General features: G+C 41.7%; 1 protein-coding gene across 2 annotated transcripts in view; it reads left to right on the plus strand.

Moving 5' to 3' along the window:
* Zdhhc20 (zinc finger DHHC-type palmitoyltransferase 20) overlaps window positions 1-24,417 on the plus strand; it is a 61,402-nt gene that overhangs the window by 12,476 nt on the left and 24,509 nt on the right. Inside the window, exons 3-6 of one of the 2 annotated variants that reach the window (XM_038310079.1) lie at window positions 1,766-1,792; window positions 6,338-6,441; window positions 17,107-17,227; window positions 24,015-24,084. In XM_038310079.1, coding sequence (XP_038166007.1) covers window positions 1,766-1,792; window positions 6,338-6,441; window positions 17,107-17,227; window positions 24,015-24,084 — 322 coding nt within the window. The remainder of the gene's footprint in view (window positions 1-1,765; window positions 1,793-6,337; window positions 6,442-17,106; window positions 17,228-24,014; window positions 24,085-24,417) is intronic. The other variant, XM_038310080.1, reaches the window with a different exon arrangement.

Genomic DNA, 24,417 nt, shown 5'->3' on the forward strand with positions numbered 1-24,417 from the left:
CTCATAGTCTCACTTTAAGTAGAGTCATTTGTAACTGTGTACTTTTTACCTAATGGTGTGAATACGTGGGGTTTTGTTTTCCTTAAAGAAAGTATGTGTCTTTAACTTTTAAGTAGTTAGAAGGAGAGAATGCTTCTGCTGGTTTTTTTTCCCCAGGAATGCAGTATCTTAAATGACTAACATGGCTACGTTTTAGCAGGCTCCTAGCACTACTTTGTATAAATTCATGATTTCTGCTTGGTGTATTCCTCGAAGCTCTGCCTGTTCCAGTTCTGGTGGCAGTCTTCACTGGGCTGGGGAGGAAGTCTGCTTTCACAATTTCTAAAACTAAGCGGAGACTACGCTTTTGTTTCCCGGCCACCCATACTGAATAATCACACAGAAACTATGTTAAAAGCATTAATGTTTGACCAATGGCTCAGGCATATTCCTAGCTAGCTCTTACATTAACCCATTTCTATTAATCTGTTATCGCCACAAGACTGGCTTACCAGTGCCACATGTTATTTCTTCAGAGGTGTCTCCTACTCTGCTCATGGACTTGCGTGTGCTGTGTGTGTGTGTACATGTGTGTGTTTGGATTTCCTGCCCTACTTTACTCTGCTAAGCCATTGGCCGAAACAGCTTCATTGCACAGCTAATAAAAGCAACACATATAGGGAAGGACATCCCACATCATCTGATCCCTAGGGATGGTTCCATTGTTCGTGTATTTTGTTTAGAATAGTATGTTATTACACGGACATTTAATCAAACCACCAGACTTTAAATTTGTATTATTAGGTAAAGGGAATAAATGAGTTAATAATGATCAACAATGCCTAGGGGAAAAGATCTAAGAATTTCACTGGAATTAAAAAAAAAAAAAAACTATAGTAGTACCATTGAAGTAAAATTTCAAAAATAAAATTAGATTTTTAACATAAAATGCAGAGGCTTCTAAAACAGTTAACAGTTAAACAGTTAACAGCTATTAAAATTTATTTTATTTATTTATTTTTTTTCAAGATAGTTTCTCTGTATAGCTCTGGCTGTCCTGTAACTTAGTTTATAGACCAGGCAGGCCTTGAACTCACAGAGATCCACCTAGCTTTGCCTCCTGAGTTCTGGGATTAAAGGTGTGCACCACTATGTCCAGCTAATAAAAACTTCTTTAAAAATAGTACAAAATGGAAAAAGATGAAGTACTTTTTCTCTGTCAGCTACCCTAACTTGAGAACTTTACATGTATACATGAATTATTACAGTCTTTCCCTAAATATGATGGTTACCGTGCTTCAGTTAAGAGGAAATATGAATGTGTGCGTAGGTCAGAGGTCAATCTGACATCTTCCCTCGGGAACTAGGCACCTTGATTTGTATTACATCTCCTTTCATCCGGCCTCATCCAGCTGTGTTGTTCCCTTACACCTGCCCCAAATGGATGCCCAGGTGAGGTTGACTGGCCACCCAGGGGTCTGCCTGTAACTCGTGCACATAATAGGATTCCAAGTGCTCGCCTCCTGCACACGGGTGCTGGGGATCAGCACACGCCCTTGTGTTTTTGCAGCCAGTGTTTTGCCAGCTGAGCATGTACTGTATTCTAAAGAACAGTCCTCTTCTCGCTGTGGGATTGAGGAGAGCAGTAAAGGGCTTTGTCAACACACTGAAGTTTAAAGACGTCTAAAAATGTTAAGTAGTTGTATTGTTAATGATAGAATGTTTTTCAAGTTTTATGAAACTGAAATAAAATTCATGTATATTTACTCCTATTTTTTTCTTCCAGTTACTGTTTCTGGAAAAGGAGAAAACGGTAAGACTCTCATAGTCTCATAGTCTCACTTTAAGTAGAGTCATTTGTAACTGTGTACTTTTTACCTAATGGTGTGAATACGTGGGGTTTTGTTTTCCTTAAAGAAAGTATGTGTCTTTAACTTTTAAGTAGTTAGAAGGAGAGAATGCTTCTGCTGGTTTTTTTTTCCCAGGAATGCAGTATCTTAAATGACTAACGTGGCTACGTTTTAGCAGGCTCCTAGCACTACTTTGTATAAATTCATGATTTCTGCTTGGTGTGTTCCTCGGAGCTCTGTCTGTTCCAGTTCTGGTAGCAGCCTTCACTGGGCTGGGGAGGAAGTCTGCTTTCACAATGCCTAAATCCCAGGGATGGTTCCATTGTTCGTGTATTTGTTTAGAATAGTACATTATTACTCACAGATATTTAATCAAATCACATTTTACATTTGTATTACTAGGTAAAGGGAATAAATGAGTTTATAATGATCAAACAAATAATGCCTAGGGGAAAAGATCTTTTCTATGAATTTCACTAGAATTGAAGAAAGCTTTAGTAGTACCATTGAAGTAAAATTTCAAAAATAAAATTAGATTTTAACAGACAAAAACCCAGAGGATTCTGAAACAATTAAACAATTAACAGTATTAATATTTATTTTATTATTTTTTGGTTTTTCAGGACAAGTTTTTTCTGTGTAGCCCTTTCTGTCCTGTAACTTACTTTATAGACCAGGCTGGCCGCAGACTCAGAGAGAACTGCCTGCCTTTGCTTCCCAGGTGCTGGGATGGAAGACGTGCGCTACCACTCCTTGCTTAATATTTTTTTCTTAAAAGAATATTTTCCTCTTTTTCCCACTTGTTAAAGGCTGTCTTGAAGTTTTATGATACATTGAGTTACAGGTGATTTTTAAACATAGATTTTGATTTATAGATTTAGATTTTTCTTAGATCTTTAATTTTTTTTACAAATACTTTTACTTTTTACATTTATTTTTTCACACTGGGTATGTGCGCACGTGTACACACTCAGAGGAGGAAAGCTTTGGGGGGTTGGTTCTCTCCCTCCACTGTGTGGGCCACACTCTCAGTTTGGCGAGAGCCTTCACCTGCTGAGCCATCTTGCCACCCACTTTCGTAAATGTGACTCAAAGTTTTCCTCTTCATAGTCATGGAAGCTGGGTATGTTGGGACATAGTCCAGCGCTGGGAAGGCTAAGACCAAGAGCATTATGAGTTCCCGACCTGTAAGCGGAGCTGTCTTTGTCCTGCCCCATCCTGTACTTGCTTTTAAATAATCACTCAGGTGCTTAATATTAATTACAAAATATTTGGCCTATAGTTCAGGCTTATTACTGACTAGCTCCTCTATTTAAATTAACCCATTTCTGTTAATCTATATGTTGCCGTGTGACCCTGCATCTTGCTTCTTGGGCACCTGAGTTTCTCTTGACTCCACCCTTCTTTCTCCCTGTGTATCTGTGTGCCTTTCCCACCTAACTTTATTCTGCCTGGCTTATAGGCCAGTTTAGTTTTTATTATCAATCAATGAGAGCAACACATTTTCACAGAGATTGGAAAGATCATCCTACAGCACAGGCCAGCCTAGTCTATAAGTTTAGGATCAACCCAAGCTATATATGAAGACCCTGTTGCCGGGCAGTGGTAGCGCACGCCTTTAATCCCAGCACTTGGGAGGCAGAAGCAGGTGATCTCTGAGTTTGAGGCCAGCCTGATCTACAGAGCAAGTTCCAGGATAGCTAGGGCTGCACAGAGAAACCCTGTCTTGGGGGTGGGGAAGGGAAAGCGAATTGAAGGGCAGCTCAGTAGTAGACTACTAACACACATACACACACACACACACACACACACACACGCACGCACGCACGCACGCACGCACGCACGCGACTCTAAGTGGTCCTCAGCCCTCCAGCCCCTCAAGAAAAAAATTAGCACATCACATGAATTTGAATTTAGTTAAAGAGCAGTATTTTCTTTTATTATTATTTGTTATTGTCTGTTAATTATATCCCAAGTATTGTGCTAAGAGGTTAATTTCATTTAACTGAAATGTGTTTTAAAGCAAACCATTTTGTGTGTATGGAGAGTAGAAATTTCCTAAAGGAATAGAAAATGTTAAAAGTTGAAGCATCTGTTTATGCTAATCTTGGTTGTAAGTAATCAAGTTTAAAGTACTTGTGTGCTGACATCCGTCTTAAATGCTGCAACCCTTTAATATTGCTCCTCATGTTTTGGTGGCCTCCCCAGCTATAAAATTATTTTGTTGCTACTTCATAACTGTTATTTTGCTACTGTTACGAATAGTAATGTAAATAGTTTTGGAGGTAGAGGTTTGTCAAAGGGATCCTGGCCCACAAGTTGAGAACCACTGGCGTGAGTGAAGACTGCTAGCTTGATTGACGGACAGGAAATGAATGGAACGCAGGACGCAGTGATGGAATAGCACTTCAGAGTCAGTAGTGGCCTTAGAGCTGGGTCAGAGAAGGGAGTGAGCCCCCAGGTGGGTTCCCAAAGGAAAAATCAGTCACTCAGTGTTTGGTTTGGGGGGGGGGGTTGTTTGTTTTTTTGAGACAGAGCTACTCTAGCTTTTGAGCCTGTCCTAGAACTTGCTCTGTAGACCAGGCTCGCCTTGAACTCACAGAGATCTACCTGCCTCTGCCTCCCAAGTGCTGGGGTTAAAGTTGTACGCCATCACTGCCCAGCAACTCAATATTTTTTGAGCCCACTCAATAGACTACAAGATTTGACCTGAAGGGAACAGACAATGTAGAGAAATGCAGCTTGCTGAGGAGCCAGATTGTTTACAGTGGACAGCAATGTTAGTGGAAATGAAAAGAAAGAGCACTTTAGCTGTAGGAGGAGAACTTGATCAGGGCTTTACTTTGAATTCAGACACTGGCACAGGAGTAAACTGACTAGTTAAATGCTGACTAAAAAAGTGGAGGAAAACACAATTTTCGGTGACAGAAGTGAAGAACTTTAGATTTTTATCAAGCAGTTATGAATTTCAGTTCTGGCATTAAGGCTTCTTACAAGTGACATTAAAATTCTCTGATCCCCATGTTTACATGCCTAAGGGTTAGAAAGAAAGCTGGTGTCATATGCTAAGAGGGTTAGGTAGGAAGAATGAAGAATTGAGAAGCTAAAGTCAACTGTGACTAGAAAGTCCCCTAGTTTGGTTAGGACACATGGTGTTTTGCATTTATTAATTTATCATTCTTAAGCATCTGACTTTATATAAACAAGTGTTTTATCAAAGTCTGCGCAGTTGTGAGGAAAAGTAAGTTCTGAGAGTGGAGAGAACTTTATAGGCTGACTTTAAAGATGAATCGTGTTCATTGTCTTCAGAGTGTGTTTGTGTAAAATTTCACACCAAAACACATACAGAGTTCAGCTCTGGCCATTGGTTCTTGCTTCTTATAAAAACTAACCTTATTTGTTTCAGATAGAAAAACTACAGAGCACAACAAAAGGCTTAATATTACACCAGTGAGTGATAGTTGGAGTCCCAATATCAACTGTGACACTAATGTATTTGGAAAAGATTATGGTTGAAGTTCACAGTGGCTAACTTTTTTTTGTTACCCTATGTTGAACAAGAGAATAAATTTTAGAATACTCTAACCCAGACAGGAATTGAGTTATTCAAATTTATTCATTATCATTTAGTAAAACTTTTTGGCTTTCTGTTTCCAGTTTCCCTTGGCGTGATGTTTATAGTGATGGATCCTTTTAAGTAATTTTCAAGTCACTGAGAATTAACATTTAAGGAAACCTCAATTATAGCGAGCGGCAGCTGTGTGCACATTGTTCGCACCAGTTCTCTCCAGCTAGCGTGGTGGGAGAAGCAGAGGCAGGAGTGAATCCAGGCCGTCTTGGACTGGAAAGTAACTTCAAGGACAGCCTGTCAAAACCTCTCTTTTCCAAAGTTCTGGCCTTTAATCCTAGCACTGGAGGCAAAGGCATAAGGAGCTCGGTGAGCTCAGGGCCACTCAGGTATCCAAAGCAAATTCCAGGACATCCAGGGCTATTACACAGAAACACCCTCAAAACAAAAAATTCAAACCCATTTGGGAGTGGTGACACACACTTTTAACCCAGGCACTCAGAAGGTAGAGGCAGGTGGATCTCTGAGTTTGATTTTGAGACCATCCTGGTCTACATGGTGAGTGCCAGGACTATGTAGGGAGGTATCATCTCAAAAAAAGAAAGGAAGGAAGGAAACCAAACTCAGTGAGCAAAAATTCTCAAAGGTGTTTTTTTTTAATTTAGAGCCTCAGCAACTGAATGTAATTAATTCTCACCAAATGTAGCCTTTATTCATAAAGTTAGGTTTATAAGCTTATTTTATAACTTTACACCTCGAAATAACAAGAACAGCGTATTTCTTTAATCTCTTAATGTTGTAGCATAAAGATAAAGGAGTTTATATATTTGATATTTAAATAAAAGTTTTTATTAAATCAGGTCTTGTGACCATATTGTTCTAATGTATTTTCTTCTTTTCACCCAGACTCAATAAAATATTATTTGTTTTTATTTACCAGGAAAGACCGTTGTTTACCTTGTGGCTTTCCATCTGTTCTTTGTTATGTTTGTATGGTCCTATTGGATGACAATATTCACATCTCCTGCTAGCCCCTCCAAAGAGGTAAATTTTATGTTGGTAAATTGTCAAATGCTTGTCAAATGCTTTAACTGATTATAGAATGATATTCCCTGTGTTACCTGTGTTAAAACCCTGCATGATACATTTGTCTGTTTCCGTTTGTAAAATTCCTGGGTAGTGTGAGTCATTGACTTGTTCTCAGCACAGTAAATGTTTAGTTGTCCTAACATTTTACTGGCATGCTGAATTTTCTTAACACTGGGGTAAGAAGTTCAGGGTCAGAATTGAGTTAGGTCAGCGGGGCTGGGTTTTAGAAACTCCTCCGTCATATTTTCTCAGGCATGAACAGTTGTGCTGTATCTAAATTACCTGTCACTATGGAAAACAGTTATTCAGGGTTCGTCTTGATGTCTGCATTTCTCTGCTTGGAGGATGCAATTGGAAAATATTTTAAACATTTAAGTGCAGAAGATTTTGCGACTGGAGTCTTTCTTACCTTGACACGGATGAATTCTTCATGGTGATCAAGCTGCCTCTGTAGGCTGGGCATGGTGGTGGTGCACTCCTGTTAATGTAGCTTTCAGCGGGAAGATTGCAAATTCAAAGCCAGCCTTGGACACTGTGAGACCCTTTCCCCAAACAAGCAAATAGCATGTACACACACACACACACACACACACACACACACACACACACACACTGCATATGCAGAGTTAAGACTGTTTGAGGTTTTTGTTTTTGTTTTTATTTTTTTTCTACACATTAATTTCTGAGCTTCGGTTTTCTTCTCAGAAAATTGTGTCTGTCTCTGTGGGATGCATGTGAGGACTGACATTTTCCAATTTTTAAGATATTCCTGTTTCAGGATGAATATTCAAATATTGGATGATAGAAGTAATATAATTGTTTTCCTTCATGTTAACTGTTCAGAATTTGTTAAAAATTATAGACCTTTTAATTTAACATACCAACTTCCATTTAATATTCTATAGACAGTCTGTATACAGAAAATAAAGTCCCAGGTGTACCCTTGGTAAGATGTCACACAAACTAGGCCAGATTTCTCAGTCAGGGTCGCTATTGCTATGATGAAACACCATGATCACAGCAAGTCAGGGAGGAAGGGTTGATCTGGCTGACACTTCCACATCAGTGTTCATAGAAGTCAGGGAGGAAGGAACACACCCGGCGGGAACTTGGAGGCAGAAGCAGAAATCATGGAGGGGTGCGCTTACTGGATTGCTCCTTGTGACTTTCTTAAAGAACCCAGGGCGGCCAACCTGGGGATAGCCCCACCCACAGTGGGCTAGGTCCTGCCCCTTCCCTCACTGATGAAGAAAATCCCCTGCAGCCAGATCTTATGGAGACATTTTCTTGAGTTTCCCTGCTTTCAGATAACTCTAGCTTGTGTCAAGTTGGCATAAAACTAGTTAATACTAGTTAGTAGCTGATTACTCTTTAATCCCAGCTCTGGGAGGCAGAGGCAGATCTCTGAGTTTGGAGCCAGCCTAGTCTACACAGCAGATTTCAGGACAGCCTGAGCTACTTAGTAAAGAGACTGTGCCTCAAAAACAAACAAAACGTTACTTCACAGAAACTGAGTACATATGTTAGCCATTATCCCAGCAAGTTCAGGGACCAGAATATTCCCGTCATCAGTCACCTCATAACAAATCATTCTTCTGCCTTATTTGTACATAGATTCATGTCTCTCATTCTCTTAAATGTTGTGTGTCTGCCTTTTCTTTAGCATTCTAATTATAGGGTTCATCTGTGTTGTTGTAGGTCATTTTTGCTATTATTATTCTGTTGTGGTGGATAATGTTGTGTTTACCAGGCCTGTTGTTTAGGATGGTTACAGTAGGGCTGTACATGTCTCTCTGGGATCGGAGCTGCTGTCAGTTTCACGTATGCTGAATTTGAGCAGATAAGGCTATACAAGCTATTGCCAATTTTCCGTTTGGAAAGTAAACCCATAAATCAAACCTTATTGTTTGTTAGATATGTTCTTTGAACATTGGTAATTTTAGTCCTTAAAGTTACATTACAAACTTCTATCCATTCATAATCTTTTAAGTTGAAAAATACCTAATTAAGTGATTCTTAGTAGTGGTGTCTTGAAAATACAGGACATGGAGGTGCATGCCTTTAATCCTAGCACTTGGAAAGCACGGGTAGGCGGGTTTACATTGTAAGACCCTATTTCAAAACAAAACGACAGAAGCTAAAAGAGAATTAAGCTTGTGTAACAAGTAAATGTTCCCAACACAGGAAATAAGTAGAGAATCAGAGCAGCGAGAACTCTACCTCAGACGCTTGAGGGGCCAAGAATTGGTTCTGGAGTCATGCCACTCTGCCACTTGTCAGCAGTGTCTCTGGAGAGTTCCTTTAACGCTTCCTCTGGCAAATGAGATAGACAGCACTCCCTCGTGGGAGTGTCCTGCATGGGATTGCTGAAGGATTGGATAAGTAGTAAGTACACATAAAATGTGTACAGTACTCTAAGAGTGGCCTAACATCATGGGACTGCTAAATGTTACCGTGGTGGTTTTATTGTATTGCCTCGACCTTACCTTTTTATACCTATTGTCCCATACATTCTCACTACTCCACAGACTCTTCCAGCTAAGTTTGGTCCACTGGCCCTGCTGTAGAACTGTACAGATAATGCTCTGCCATTATCTTAAGGTTTCTATTGCTGTGAAGAGACACCATGAACACAGCAACTTTTAAAAGAAAATCATTTAATTGAGGAGACTCGCTTATAGTTTCAGAGGTTTAGTCCATTGTTACCACGGCGGGAGCATGGTGGTGTTAAAGGGTCTCAAGAATATATTTAGGTGTAAGATAAGAATAAACACTCTCGGATACAGATCAGATGCCCGTGTCCTGCTGTTCTGCCCAGGGACCAGCTGCTCCTTGCTCTGACTCTGACCACCTGAGGGAGGTAGAAAGGAAGAGAGAGAGAAAGAGTGCTGAGGGAGAGGGGTCACACCTCTCTGGCTCTTAAGTGGTCACAGACACAGACAAGACCACACCCTAGGACTTGCTCCAAAAGTCATTGGCTAAATGGATTGGCTTGAAATCCCACAACAATACCTCCTAATAATACTGCTCCCTCTGAGATTATGGGGGCTAGTTACATTCAAACTATACATCTGGAGCTCACCTGGTACTTGGACATGTTTCACTGTATCAAACTTCAAGTCCCTGGGACACAGATCTTTGACTGTGTTCAGTACTTCACAATACCCCCGCCCGAAAATCTGGCACATCATGGATGTCTGACAAATGCTGAATGAATTTTTAAGTCCTCAAGAGCCACCTAAACGAAGCCTTTTGATGGCCAAGAGCAGAAGTGAAACCAAAAATTGTTTTTCTCGTTGAGATGCCATACGGTTATGAGCAGCATTATAGATGAAGTTGCAGAACTCGTGAGCTGCTGCTATGGAAAGACTGTGAGGGTTAGGGCTCGGGGAGTCAGATCGGCTTAAAAAGCAAAAACTACATTTTTTTAGGGGAGTTGAGATATGATAGTGCTGGAATTTTCTTCTAGCCTTGTGTCTGATCTGCTGGGTTAGAGAGTGCCTGGGAAATCAGTAGACACCTGGTCTTTCTGTGAAAGTCAAAGGTGGCAAACGAGCAAATGGCAGAACAATTATAAATTTAGAAGATTGAAGCAAAGTTGGAAAAGTGATATGGTCTAGCATAGCTGGGTAAAAGGTACTCTGGGAGGAACAGGCTCCTTTTAGGTGGTAGCTAGACTGTAGTGCTCAGGGAGGAGGTGGAGTCCAGCTGAGATGTTTCTCAGTCTCCCCCTGAGCTTCCTGTTGTGTCCTGCAGTGCCACCTTTGTCTAAACCAGACCTGAAAGACTGCTGAAAGGGCAGCCGCAGATGTCATTGTGCCATCTCCTTAAGATAGATACCTGCTTGTTTTTCTTGTTTTGTTTCTGTCATTTTTGGTTTTGGACAATGTTTCTCTCTGTAACCCAAGCTGGCCTTATATCTTGGCAGTCCTCCTACCTCAGCCTGCCCTGCCAAGTGCTGGGTTGTCAGCATGAGCCCCCAAGCCCAGCAAAATATTACCTTCTCTAAAAGGAAAATTGGACTCACCTGTAGGGAAACTCGACAACTAGCTGATGCTGATTGGGGAAGACAGGTGCCAGAAGGTGTATGAGAACTGCGTGGGGTGGGGTTGGGGGATCGGACCTGTACACCAATCTAAACTATGGCACTACTGAGAGACCAGAGGGAGGGACAAAAGGAGACCAGCATGGTCCACAGGCAAAGGGCAGTTTATAAAGAGAGAAGGGAAACCCCTTGTTAGGAAGAGTTTGTTTGTTTTGATTGGGCATGTTAATCAGGGCAGCCAAAAGGAGGCTTTTGATTGCTGAACTTTGATAACTGGAACCTGGTTGGTCAGTCTCGGGAAGGAAGTTCCCAGATAAGAGAATGGGCCTTGGTGGAATATAATCTTTAGGAATGTAATCTTAACAGCAAGGCAGAGGTACTGGGGAGAGGCAAGGCCTGTCAGAGCCAAGTTTGCCATTCCTTGACCTGCTAGAATCTTACCACTGTTTCCTGCTTATAATTGTACAGAAATTGCCAGTCTACTGCAAGCTACAGATCATGTTCATGCACGTGGTACCTAGTAGGCTAGCTCTGCTCTGTGAGCTGCAGCAGTCTTAGCTCCTTAGTCACCATTGCCTTTGCAGGGGAACTAGCCTTCCAGCACCAGGCTGTTTTCACCTCCTGTTGGCTCTCATTGTTCCCTTGCCAAGATTCTTTCCTTTGTCTTTCTGGAAAACACCCCTTATCTAGCTTAGATACAACTGTCTCCAAGAATCTCATTTGAAATGAATATTTCACCTCACTTTGAATAAAGATTACGATTAACATAAATTAAAAATTCTTTGGTTTCATTAACGTTTATGATGTATTTTGATCATACTCAGTCGCCATTATCTTACCCAGCCCTCTGAATCCCTTTTCCCCAACAAGGTCCCTCCTTTGTACACACACGAATGTGTGTGATTATGGTTCACTGAGTTGGATTAGGGTGACCTGCCTGAGCGTGGGTATGGAGTTATTTACTGGAGCATGAGCAATATACCTGTGACCACACCGCTGAATAAAAATGATTCCCCCATTTCTGGTACCATTAATTGCCAGCTCAGCTTGGGGTAAGGCCTTAGGAGCCTCCTATTTGTGATGGCATGTTGACTCAGGCTTGTGCAGGTAGCCATGCCTGCTGAGTTTGAGTGCAGTGACCAGTTGTTGTCCTTTCTTAATTATTGCTGCCTATTGTGCTAAGGCCATTCTAGTCAGCAACTGCAACTCCACTGCTGCCAGCAGAGGTCAGGCTGCAGGAGCCCAGCTGCAGCCTGAAGATACTCTGTTCCCTAAGGCACCGACTCTTTCAGAGTTACAAAGGGGACTTATCTGCATCTCTGTCCCTCTAAAGAACTCAAGGTTCAAAGGTGCTGGTAGACTCCTCTACCCCACTCCCATAACAAGCAGCTCACCCCAGCCTCCCAAGGTGGCCTTCTGCTTTTTCTCGCCCCTCCTTAAAAACCCTTCTCCACCTGGCTTCTCCCTACCCCTCCCTGTCAGCTAGTTGATGATGCAGCCTCCTGACCACAGGTGACTTTTATTTAATTAAACAGATCTTTGTATCATTAAACAAATGTTCCAGAGCGTAAACAAAAGTAACACACCTTAAAATAATATTTTACCACAGCCATGTCATGTCCAGAAAACAGTATTTTATCACACCGTCCTTCTATTTCTGCTGCCTCCTCCCACCGTGTTTCCTGAGCTTTGGAAGGGATGCTGGGGATGTTGTGTTGAGAGCTGACCACTCAACAGTCAACTTACTCTTAGCATTTTGGCCAGTTATAAGTATCTCATTATTAACTATCAGCCACTGCAGAAAAGGCTGGTGGCCACCGCTGAGACCGCAGCTCTACTGCATGGGTGCAGACTTCAGCGTTTGTAAGACAGATGGACAACAGCAATCACAATGACATGTCCCTACCCCCACCCAACTCCCACCTCCAGCCGTGGGTATTATCTAGATTTACACTACCAGGAATGCGGGTGAGGGCATCAGGTCTGTCAGAAAAGTGGTCGGTCACTTCACGACAGTCTTGCTGTTACTGCTCCGGTGGATACCTTCCTGGCAGGTACAGATATTCTAGTGCACAGAGCCCACTGCTGGGCGGCATAGCACCTGTAATTCTATTGCACTGGCTTGTATTTTACAATTCTTTGTTTGGAAGGCAATATTTGCCTTTATTCATCTTTTAAAAAATTTATTTTTATTTTATTGGTGTTTTGCCTGTATATATGTCTGTGTGAGGATGTTGGATCCTGGAGTTGCCATGTCGGTGCTGGGAATTGAACCCAGGTCCTCTGAAAGAGCAGTCAGTGCTTTTAAACAGAGCCATCTCTAAGGCTCCTAGTTTATTCATCTTTGAACCTGTGCCATTTAAAACAGTGCTAACTTTAAAGATTCACTATTTTTTAAATATTTATTTATTCATTATGTATACAGTATTCTATCTGTGTGTATGCCTGCAGGCCAGAAAAGGGCACCAGACCTCATTACAGATGGTTATGAGCCACCATGTGGTTGCTGGGAATTGAACTCAGGGCCTTTGGAAGAACAGGCAATGTTCTTAACCACTGAGCCATCTCTCCAGCCCCAAGATTCACTATTTTTATACAGAGTGTGCTGCCTGCGTGTATGAGTGTGCACTGCATGTGTTTGGTGCTAGTGGAGGTCAGACAAGTGCTGAGACCCCGTTGTAAGCTGCCATGCCAGTGCTGGGAACTGCACTCAGGGTCTCTGCAGAAGCAGCAGATGTTCTTAATCACTGAACCAGCCATCTCTTCAGCCCCACCGCCTAGCTATTGTTTTGTTATAGCTGTTGTTTTAAGACAGGGTTTTAATATATGTTTATGGTTAGACTCTGGAGTGAGCCTGTAGTCTGACTACACGGGAAACTGAGTCAGGAGATTTGCTTGAATCCAGGAGTTTGGGATCACCCTAAACAATGTAGCAAAACTATCTCTTTAAAACAAAAATAATAATTTAGAAGCATTTATTCTTAGTTATTTTGCTGCTGGTGATTGAACCCAGGACTTTGTGTGTGCTAAAGGCATGCTGAGCCATCCTTGGTCTAATATTTAAGTGGAATTTTCTGAACATTGAATTTAAGGTAATAATGGCATATATAATTTAATTTGAATTATACTCAGTAGTATTGAGTGTTGTATACCCTGATATCTGAAAATTTTTCATTTGTTTTAAGCTTCTCATTGTTTTATAACTATCTTAGGGTGTCTATTGCATGAAGAGATACCATGACCACAGCAACTCATAAAGGAAAATAGTGAATGGGGCTGGCTTACAGCCTCACAGGCTTATTACTCCATTATCATCATAGCAAGCGCATGCAGGCAGACATGGTGCTGCGAAAGAAGCTGAGAGTTCTGTGTCTTGATCCACATGGAGCGGGGAGAGAGTGTCACAGTGAGTGGATGTGAGACCTCAAAGCCCACCTCCACAGTGAGATTTTCTTCAACAAGGCCACACCTCCTAATAGTGCTACTCCCTTTGGGTCAGACATTCAAACACTTGAGTCTACGGAGGCCATTTCTATCCAATCCATCACAATAACCTTTGAATTCTGGATTCAAACCATCGCAGTAATGGTAAAGATGGGCAAACAAATGTGCAATCAAGCCAAGGTCTGAAATATCACTACAGGCTAAATATCTCAGCCTGAGGAATTGCAGATTTCTGACCAGATTCTCTGCTAAATATTTATTGAACATCATACCATGAGATTTTATCTTTCTTTCTGAAAGTGTTCAGCTGTGAGGCTGAGGAAAGTTTGTGTTCACCTTAAGACAGTGTGCATGTGTTCTGAGTGCTCTTTCTGCTGTTCACTTTGTGAAAGCAGTGCTGGGGAATCTAGGAAGACAGCAATAGCATTCTGATGCACTGTGCTTGTTGACATTTCGTAAGCAGTTGGAAGAAGCTAGAGCATTTACCTTAGTGGTTGACACAGAGAAGAAGAGCCAGAGAATACAGACCACCTGTCTGCCAGTAATGCTGCAGTCTGGAATCCCTGACTTTCTAGAGTCACAAGCTATTGCCTTACTTCAGATATAGAATAGTATATGCGACAGTGGGGCAGCTTCCTGTTTGAGTTAGCCCAGATCAGTGTTCCTTAAGTGTGACCATGTGAAATTCCAGGTAATAGTTCCTTAGGAAAACACGAGCAAAAATAGTCAGTGTTGTTAAAATATGAAACATTTAAAAAAAAAACAAGTCTAAGTTATTCTTAATTTTAAAAAGAAAATCTGTGAAATAGACTTGATTAAAAACACAGAAATTCCTAGTTACAAGAAGTCCTAGAAAATGGAAGGACATAAAAAGAAGAGAAATTAAATTCATATTTGGTAGGGAAAATGTTTCTGAAATTAACCCAGGTGACCTTGGTGGCCTGTAATCCCAACACTGGGAATGCAGAGGAGAGAGGATTGAACATTCAAGGCCAGCCTGGGGTACATAGCTGGTTCCAGGCCAGCTGCATAGCGTGACCCTAATAAACTAGAGGACTCCATGATGTTTTTTTGTGTTTTGTTGTTTTAATTTTTTTCTTTGGTTTTTGTTTGTTTTGGAGAGAGAGAAAGAACATGAAGTTGGTAGGGAGTTGGGGAGGATCTAGGAGTTGGGAAGGGAAAAATATGATATATGAATATGATATATGAATATGATATAAGAAAAACTAACCCCCCAATAAAAACTAGCCAGAAACACCTCTGAAAGGAATATTTTGTTGAGGAAAGGAGGTTATCAATGAGATGATGAGCCTGGTAATTCTGGAGAGAATAGCACAGTTGGTTGGCTTTTCAAAAATAAAAATGATGGGGCTGGAGAGGTAGCCAAGCAGGCGGAGCACTGACTGCTCTCAGAGGACCTGGTTCAGTGCCCAGCACCATGACAGATGGTGGCTTCAGAGCGCTAATTCCAGCTCCAGGGATTCAGTATCTCTGGACTCTGCTAGCACCTACACTAACGCTCATATACCTACACGTAATTAGAAGAAAAAAATAAAGTTTAAAACAATGGAAAGTATGAATGGGTGACTTTTGATGTCACTTAGGCATTTAGAAAAGGAGTCCCAAAACATGGGATTTCTTGCCAGGGGTCTCCCTCTCACCGAGCATATCAACCTTTGTCTGTCCTTGTAAAAAGTAAAAGTTTCGGGGGACTGGAGAGATGGCTTAAGGGTTAAGAGCACTGGCTGCGCTTCCAGAGGATCTGAATTCGATTCCCAGCTCCCACATGGTGGCTCACAACCATCTGTAATGATATCTGGCGCCCTCTTCTGGCCTGCAGGTGTACATGCAGTACACTTGTACGTAAAATATAAATAAATAACTTTTTAAAAAAAGTAAAAGTTTCTGTAGAATTCAGCTCGGGTCAGAGAAACTTCTTTTCATAGAGGGTGGCAGCATTACTGCAGAGACTCATAGCTGCTCAAAGCACTGAGAAATAGTTTGCTGAGTGCTCAGCCTTTAATGGGCGACTGTATCCCTACTTCCGGGACTCAGGGAGAACTGGGAGGAGACTGAGTGGAGGGAGCCGGGCTTGGTGGTGCACACCTTTAGTCCCAGCACTCCGAGGCAGAGGCAGGCAGATCTCTTGAGTTTGAGGCCAGCCTGCTCCACAAAGTGAGTTACACAGAAACCCTGTTCTCCCCACATACTCCCCCAAAGAGAGAGAGACTCTGGCTCAAAAAATAGAGAGTGATTGAGGAAAACACATAACACTGATCTCTGACACATCTATACACACACACACACACACACACACACACACACACGTACACATGTATACATGTATGTATACAGCATTAGCATACATGTACCCACTGTGAACACATACATAAACGTGCAAGTGGAGAATAAAAACACTTGGCAGTAACTTTTACTTTACTTAATTCACTTACAAATATTTCATATTTACTTATATATATGCTTATTTTAATGTTATCTATTGTTACATAATTTTCTTTTGTCAGACTTTGCAGCCCAGGTATTTACTTATGGCAGTCCTTTTGCTGCCTTCCAAGTACTAGGATCGCAGGCACGAGGCATTATACCCAGTTAATAGTAACTTATAAAAAAAAATTACTTGGTGTCACTAGGCAGTCATTCTTCCACTGAGCCATATTTCCAGCCCCCAGTATTTTTTTACTGAATGAATAGATGTGTTAAACTATTTTTTATTAAGGATTTTAATTTCATCTGTAAAAGGCAAAGGTGCAAAAATAGTGGATTTCCTGCCCTGTCCAGTCATTACTAGGAAGCCCTAACACTTTTTTTCCCCAAGGCAGGGTTTCTCTGTGAAGCACTGGCTGTCCTAGAACTCCCTTTGTAGACCAGGCTGGCCTTGAACTCACAGAGCTCCGCCTGCCCCTGCCTCCCCAGTGCTGGGGTTGAATCACGTGGTACTACCACCCAGCCTAACTCCTTTAGTCTGTGCAGTTTTTGTTAAAATGTACATAAAGTTAAGTTGGAAACAAGTTTTGTTCTGCTTCATGAGACTCCACCTATTTTAGGTAAAGCTTTTCCTCAGCACATTAACTAAGAATTACGGGTTTAGTAGTTAATTTCTTTCTTTCTAGTTCTACTTGTCAAACTTGGAAAAAGAACGTTATGAGAAGGAGTTCAGCCAAGAAAGACAGCAAGACATTTTAAGAAGAGCTGCAAGAGACTTGCCTGTCTACACCACATCAGCTTCAAAAGGTAAGAGAAATCGGCTGAACTTGGCAAAGGAGTTTTAAATGTCTCTGTCCTGATAGATCTGCTTGGCTTGACTAATCCCTGGATGTGATGCCAGGATCATAGGCTCCTGTTTAATGTATGTTGTGCAATATTTCAGATGTAAATGGATGTTTACCTGTATTGATGCAGGTTGTTAGAGGGCTTCACTCTCGTGAGTCTGGGTTTGGTTTGTCTCGTTGCCTGCTTTCCTCTAACTCTCAGCCTTTCAAGTACTGTTCCCAGAACACTATCATCTGAAAATTCTGCTTTGATTTTATCTATGCTATGTCCTGAATAATAAAAAGAACTCAAGAATGTATGAGAAATGGGAGAATTAAAGACAGCGAAGAAATCGACCAAATTAAGATTTTGTAAGGCTGTGAACTATGAACTGTGTGCTGGTTCGTTTTATGTCAACATGGCACAAACAAGAATCCTCAGCAAGGAGGGCGCCTCAGTTGAGAAAATGCCTCCATAAGAAGGGGCTGTGGGCCCGCCTGTTGAGCATTTTCTTAATTTGCCATTGATGGATGAAGACCCAGCCCATTGTGGGTGGGGTCATGCTGGGCTGTGGTCCTGGGTTTTATAAGAAAGCAAGCCAAGCAAGCCATGGAGAGCAAGCCAGTAAGCCGCACCCCTTCATGGTCTCTGCATGAGCTTCTGCTTCCAGGTTCCTGCTCTGTTGGAGCTCCTGATCTGACTTCCTCCAGTGGTGGACTATGATGTGGAAGTATAAGCCAAATAAACCCTTCCTCCCCAACTTGCTTTTAGTCATGGTGCTTCACCACAGCAATAGAAACCTAACTAGAACAGTTCATTTGCCTAGTTCCCAACCTACCTGTTTCCTCCGAGATACTGCTCTATGTAGGTGGAAGTTTCTGTCCCGTCAGCAGCTCCCAAATAAACACACTGAGGCATGTATTTATTCCAAATGCTCAAGTGATAGTGCAGGCTTTTCTCTAACTAGTTCTTACCACTCTAATTAGCTGTATTTCTAGTAATCTATGTGTTTACACATATCTTGGGGCTTACCTGTTCTCCAGCATGTCTTGCTGCCTCTGTGTCTCCTGGTACCCCACTGGTCCACCCTTCCTCCCAGCGTTCTTAGTTTGGCTGCCCTGGCTATACTGACTGCCTGGCTACCGTCCAGTCAGTTCTTCACTGCTCAGTGAGAGTAATGTATGTTCACAGTGTGCAGAAGGATTATTTCACAGCACCTCTAAGGGTCGACTGAGACAGCAGCTTCCTTTCTTAGGTGCTGAGCTGGTCACATTACTATAAGAAACTGTTTCAATTATAAATAGTAGCAACTTAGTGGTTCCTCTGCACTGAGTTCTACTCATAACTCATTTAAACTCACAATAACCTAGTCCCATGAGTACGTGGCAGAGTAAGACACTTCGGGAATAATTTTGTCCCAACAATGAGAACAGGCCAAGGTGCTGTGTGAGCAGTGAAAAGCAGCAGAGAAATCAGGACACAGTTGGGGGTTATTGACCAAATTGACCGCAGTGATATAGCCTGTGTAGCTCAGACTGTTCTTCTACTGTGGCCTCTGGAGTTCTGAAATGGAGTCAGATACATTGCAGGCATTTGAGTGCAATTATAAATGGTTAGTTCATTTATAGCATGTTAGCAGAGCGCAGGAAGAGCCAACAGTGACCACTCTGGAGAGTTCGTGTACTGTGACTCAGAGTGGCCGTAGTATGTCACGTTGAATCCCTACTCCACCGGTTGAATTACTTGTTCAAGATCACACAAGGCTGTATGCAAAGAAAGCAGATCTTGAATCCAAGTACTCTTAAACATCAGAGCCCAGTGGGCTTGTCAGTGACAGCACACATACAGGAAGCTTACCTTTGTGACTACGGATCAATCCTGACTCTGGCACTGAGTTCTACTCATAACTCATTTAAACTCACAAGCCACGGTTACGTGAGACTCTGTCTTTTAAAGAAAGGAATGGAAGAAAAGAAAAAGGGGCTGAAGAAATGACTCAGAGGTTAAGAGCACTGGCTGCTCTTCCAGAGGATCTGAGTTCAGTTCCCAGCAACCACATGGTGGCTCACAACCATCTATAGTGGGATCTGATGCCCTCTTCTGGTGTGCAGGTGTACATGCAAGCAGGACACTGTGTACATAATAAATAAACCTTTAAGAAATCATATTTTAAAAATAAAAAGGAGTTTTAATTGTCTGCAATATTTTAAGGGGGTATCAAGATTTTGAAGGTATGGAACAGGACAGTGGGTTGGAGAGAGGACTCGGTGGGGAACAGTGCTCGCTGTAGGAGCATGAGACCTGCGTTTCAGTCTCTATGCAGAAATCCCAGGGTTGAGATGGAGAGATAGATGGCTCAGAGGTTAAGAGCACTGACTGCTGCTCTTCCAGAGGTCCTGAGTCCAATTCCTAGCAACCACACGGCGGCTCACAAGCATCTATAATACCCTCTTCTGGCTTACAGTCATACATGGAGGCAGAATGTTGTATATATAATAAATAAATAGGCCTTTTTTTAAACAGTAAGAAAGAAAAGAAAAACCAAAGAAACAAATATTAAAAACCAGTTTAAAAAAAATCCAGCTTTGCAGTGAATGCCTGTATCCCTGCAGGGTTGGGCAGGCACTTCCTGAGAGCACTGGCCAAAACAGCCAGCTTCCTGCTGAGTAGATCCTATGTCAAGGCAGTGGAAGATGGACTTTCTCCTGGTCTCCACACGAGTGTGTACTGTATGTACCATACGACACACCGGTAACACATGATAAAAGATATAGTTAGCATATTAAAGTATAGGATACTCTGTTGCAAACTGGGGGTAGTGTTAATCCCAGCACTCAGGAGGCAGAGGCAGGCAGATCTCTGTGAATTCTGAGACCAACTGGGTCTGTAAAGCGAATTCCACAATAACCAGAACTACACTGAGAAACCCTGTCTCAAAACGAAGAAACCCAACAACAACAAAAAAAGCAAATAAAAAAATAATCTAATGTAGATTTAACCATCATGGTTTCTTTACTAGTGCTGTACAAGTTACTTAGCTATTTGAAACCCAAGTTATGTCAGTAGCAATAGAAGCCACAGCTTGATGCTCTAGAAGTGCAGTCCCAAGTGTCCTTCCGAAGGCTTTAAGGTTAAGCCAGGATTTGTGACACATATCACAGAATTTCAGAAGGAGTCAATATGAAGCAGAGTTGGAGTTTATTAAGAAAAAGTTTTACGGGCTTTAGAGATGGCTGGTCGATAGGGTCAGCGTTCTTTCTACTCCTGTGAAGGACCGGAGTTTGGTTCCAGTATCCACATCATGTGGCTCATCATAGCCACCTGGAACTAGCTCCAGGGGAAACCAGCACCCTCTTCCAGGCACCACAGACACCTGCGCCCACATGCACATACTCACGGAAACACACGTACCTAATTAAAAACAAACAATTGTAAAATGTTTTTGATATAGATACACACCTAGTGCTAGAGAGGTTGCTGGCTTAAGAGAAAGATGGCTGTGCCCACAGGAGTGGACTTGTCAGGAAGGAGTTACTTTTCTGTCTTAACAAAAGCTGGGTTTTGAAGTTACATTGTTAAAAACACTTAAGAGAGATAGCCAGGCGATGGTGGCGCACGCCTTTAATCCCAGCTCTCGGGAGGCAGAGGCAGGCGGATTTCTGTGAGTTCGAGACCAGCCTGGTCTACAAGAGCTAGTTCCAGGACAGGCTCCAAAGCCACAGAGAAACCCTGTCTCGAAAAACCAAAAAAAAAAAAAAAGAGATTAAGTAAAGGTGTTTTGCTATATTATTTTTTTGTAAAGGAGACCACTATGTGATCTTCAAGCTACATTGTACAGATTTCAGATTGAAAAGATAGAAACAATTGAGAAAGCCAAAGGAACTCTTTCTGAGCATTGTACAGAGGTCAGAGCATGCAATTTGACTGTGCCATGGTTCATGTTGTCTGTGAGGTTTTCAGAAGGATGAGAACCCTTCCCTCCCTTGCCTCCTGTCCTGTTGCAGTTTCTTCATTTCAACCTGAGGGTTCATCTGTTCTCTGGGTCTGTAGAAATGCTACATGAGATGAGATAAAAAGCACTCAAGTGTGCATCTCGGCATGTGATGAGGTTTTTAGCAGAACTCATTTCCAAAAAGTGACAGCTAATATTAAGCAATCCTTTTTATTTTATGAAGAATTTTGAAAACAACTAGTTGATAATAGTAGTTGTAGTTCTGTATATTAGATGTTTTTACCACGGTCTATACTTGCATTGGGCTTATGAATTCCCAAGTTTAGCAAAATTTGGACAGTGTGTAATTTTCAAAACAGCAGGTTGATAGCTATATCCTTTTTTGACACAGGGTTTCTCTATGTAGCCCTGGCTGTCCTGGAACTCCCTCTGTAGACCAGACTGACCTCAAACTCAGAAATCTGCCTTTGTGCCTCATGAGTGCTGGCATTAAAGGTGCTCACCTTTATTTCTAGAAAGGGGCAGTATTTATCATACATAGAACTCACAAGTATTCATTGAACAAATGAAACAACACCCCATCTGTATCTTGCTCTATTTCTGTCTTTGACACTGTCCTCTTTTTGGTTGCTCTATACAAAAATGAAGTTTCCTTTGATTGCAGCTGTTTGCCTTTATCTGCTCATTTGTTAAGTAGAGTTTTCTTCCTCCCTCCTTCTATCCCTCCTTTAGACATGACTTCGGTATGTAGCCCTAGAACTCGATATGTAGATCATGCTAGAATTGAACTCACAGTAATTCATGTTCTTCTGCCTTCCAAATACTGTATTAATTTCCTTTTTTTTTTTTTTTTTTTTGGTATTTTTTCAAGACAGGGTTTCTCTGTAGCGTTGGTGCCTGTCCTGGAACTAGCTCTTGTAGACCAGGCTGGCCTCGAACTCACTGTATTAATTTCTTGTAACACCACACCTACCTCCAACCCACTTCCCTCCCTCCTTCCCTCCTTTCCCTTCCTTCCTTTCCAACCCATTTTCTGGTAGGACCTGTTTGATTTTGTTCACACCCCTGCACCTAAATATGTGCACAGCTGTAACACACAGCGTGGAGGGAGGATGTAGGGGAATGGGCACATGAGGTGCTTGGCTTCTTTTTGATCCTGAGCTTACTACACATGTAACCTTAGGTTTCTATTTGGTATATAGACTATTAGTGGTGCCATCTTCAGCTTGCTATCTTTTCCTTAACGGAATATGTGTTTTGTGTGGGAACTTCTTGTTCTGCAGAATAGTGTACTATGTAGACACAACATAAAGTATTTAGCCATTTCATGGATAAAATTATTCTTAGGAACTTGAGCAATAGCTCAGCAGTTAAGAGCTCTGGCTACTCTTCCAGAGGACCCCAGACTTCCTTATACTTACATGGCAGCTCACAACTGTAATTCGAGTTCCAAGGGATCTGATGCCCTCTTCTGGACTTCCAAGGCCACCAGGCATGAACGGGTTGCACGGAACATACATTCATGCAAAACATTTATACACACTTTTTTAAAAAAGGAAATTACCCTGGCATTTTTTATATTTAAAATAGCTGTAATAAGCATTCTTATTTGTTATATTTTAAAGATTTATTTTTAATTAGGTGTAGGTGTGTGTGTGTGTGTGTGTGTGTGTGTGTGTGTGTGTGCATGTAAGTATGTATACTAGGAGGCCAGGGTCCAGAGCTAGAGTTATAAATGGTGGTGAGCCGAATGCCATGGGCGCTGGGAGCTCACCCTTGGTCCTCTCTGGAAGAGCGGCAGCAAATGTTTTTGGCCACTGAGCCATCTTTTCAGTTCCCGCATTTGTTCAAACACGTCAAGCAGTTTTCTGTCACTCAGTTTGTTCCTCTAACCAGATTCTTCATTTTCCAAGAGAGCAGGAGGTTTTGTTTGTTAGTTTTTCTTTCATGTCTCTGTATCCCATATTGGCCTCAAACTCCCTGTGTAGTTGATAATGACCCTGAACTTCAGAGCCTTCCTCAAGCCTCCCAGGTGCTGGAATTACAGGCATGCACCACAGTGTCTTGTTCACGCAGTGTTGGCCTTCAAACCTAGGGTTTTGTGCAGGAGTGCTAGGCTAGCACTCTGCCATCTGAGATACACCTTTATCCTCAGACTCCTCTGTTTTCTCAGATGTTTGAGTTGGACTCCTCCCATTCTGCTTCCTTACTGTCTACTGTTCCTATCCAATGCACTGTTTATTCTGTGGATTGTTTTAGTGCCTAGAACATAGAGGATGTAAGCTTCACAAAGTAGGGGTTTTTGTTTAGATTACCTGGCACATAGTAGGTGATCGGTATCTTTGGAACAATTGAATGTGAACCAGACAATAGCATAGCATGTATTAGAATTTTAGTTTCAAAGAGGTTTTTGTCGTTATTCAAAAAAAGAATCGTCGTTGGTCTAGAATAGGATGGATTCAGACAGAAAATGAGTGTCTTAAGTATGGTGAGAATCTGTTAAAGACATTGTGCTGTAGTCAACAAAGCACTGGGTTTGGGACTCGGTGGACCTGAGCTCTGGACTAGCTCTGCTGTTCATCTTGGTGTTTGGCCTTCTGCCAACTACTTACTTCAGATCTACTTTATTTAGTTTGAAAGCTTCTGGGAAGATACATTATGAGGCCCCCTTTTTCTTGACATTTTATTTGAGATACTCTCTGGTGCATTTTGGTATTTTAAAATGGATCACTATCAGTTTCCAGAGTATATTCCAAATTTCAAGCTTTATGGATCAGTAAGCTTGCACACCTATGAGGTTTTTTTTCTCCTCTCTAGCTATCCGATACTGTGAAAAATGTCAGTTGATTAAACCTGACCGGGCTCACCACTGCTCTGCGTGCGACAGGTGAGTGTTACTCAGTTTGTTTCCCTTTAACCCTGCCCTGGAATTTGGCAACAGAGAAACATTTTACATGCTTCTTCATATTTAGCAAAACCATTTCATCCTTTCTCATTATTTACTGTGGTTGTAGAGCTAACATAAATACGTATATAAGCTAGAATATACTAGAAGAAGTCTTTGATAACCGTTTCTCTGCTTGTTGACTAGAATTTTAATTTTAAATCTACTTTCTAGCCAGGTGTGGTGATGCATGCCTTTAATGCCATTATTTGCATGGATCTCTGAGTTTGAGGCCAGCCTGGTCTCTATACTGTGTTCCAGGACAGCCAGGGCTAC

This window comes from Arvicola amphibius, chromosome 13 (genome assembly GCF_903992535.2).
Source record: "Arvicola amphibius chromosome 13, mArvAmp1.2, whole genome shotgun sequence".
Lineage (NCBI taxonomy): Eukaryota > Metazoa > Chordata > Mammalia > Rodentia > Cricetidae > Arvicola > Arvicola amphibius.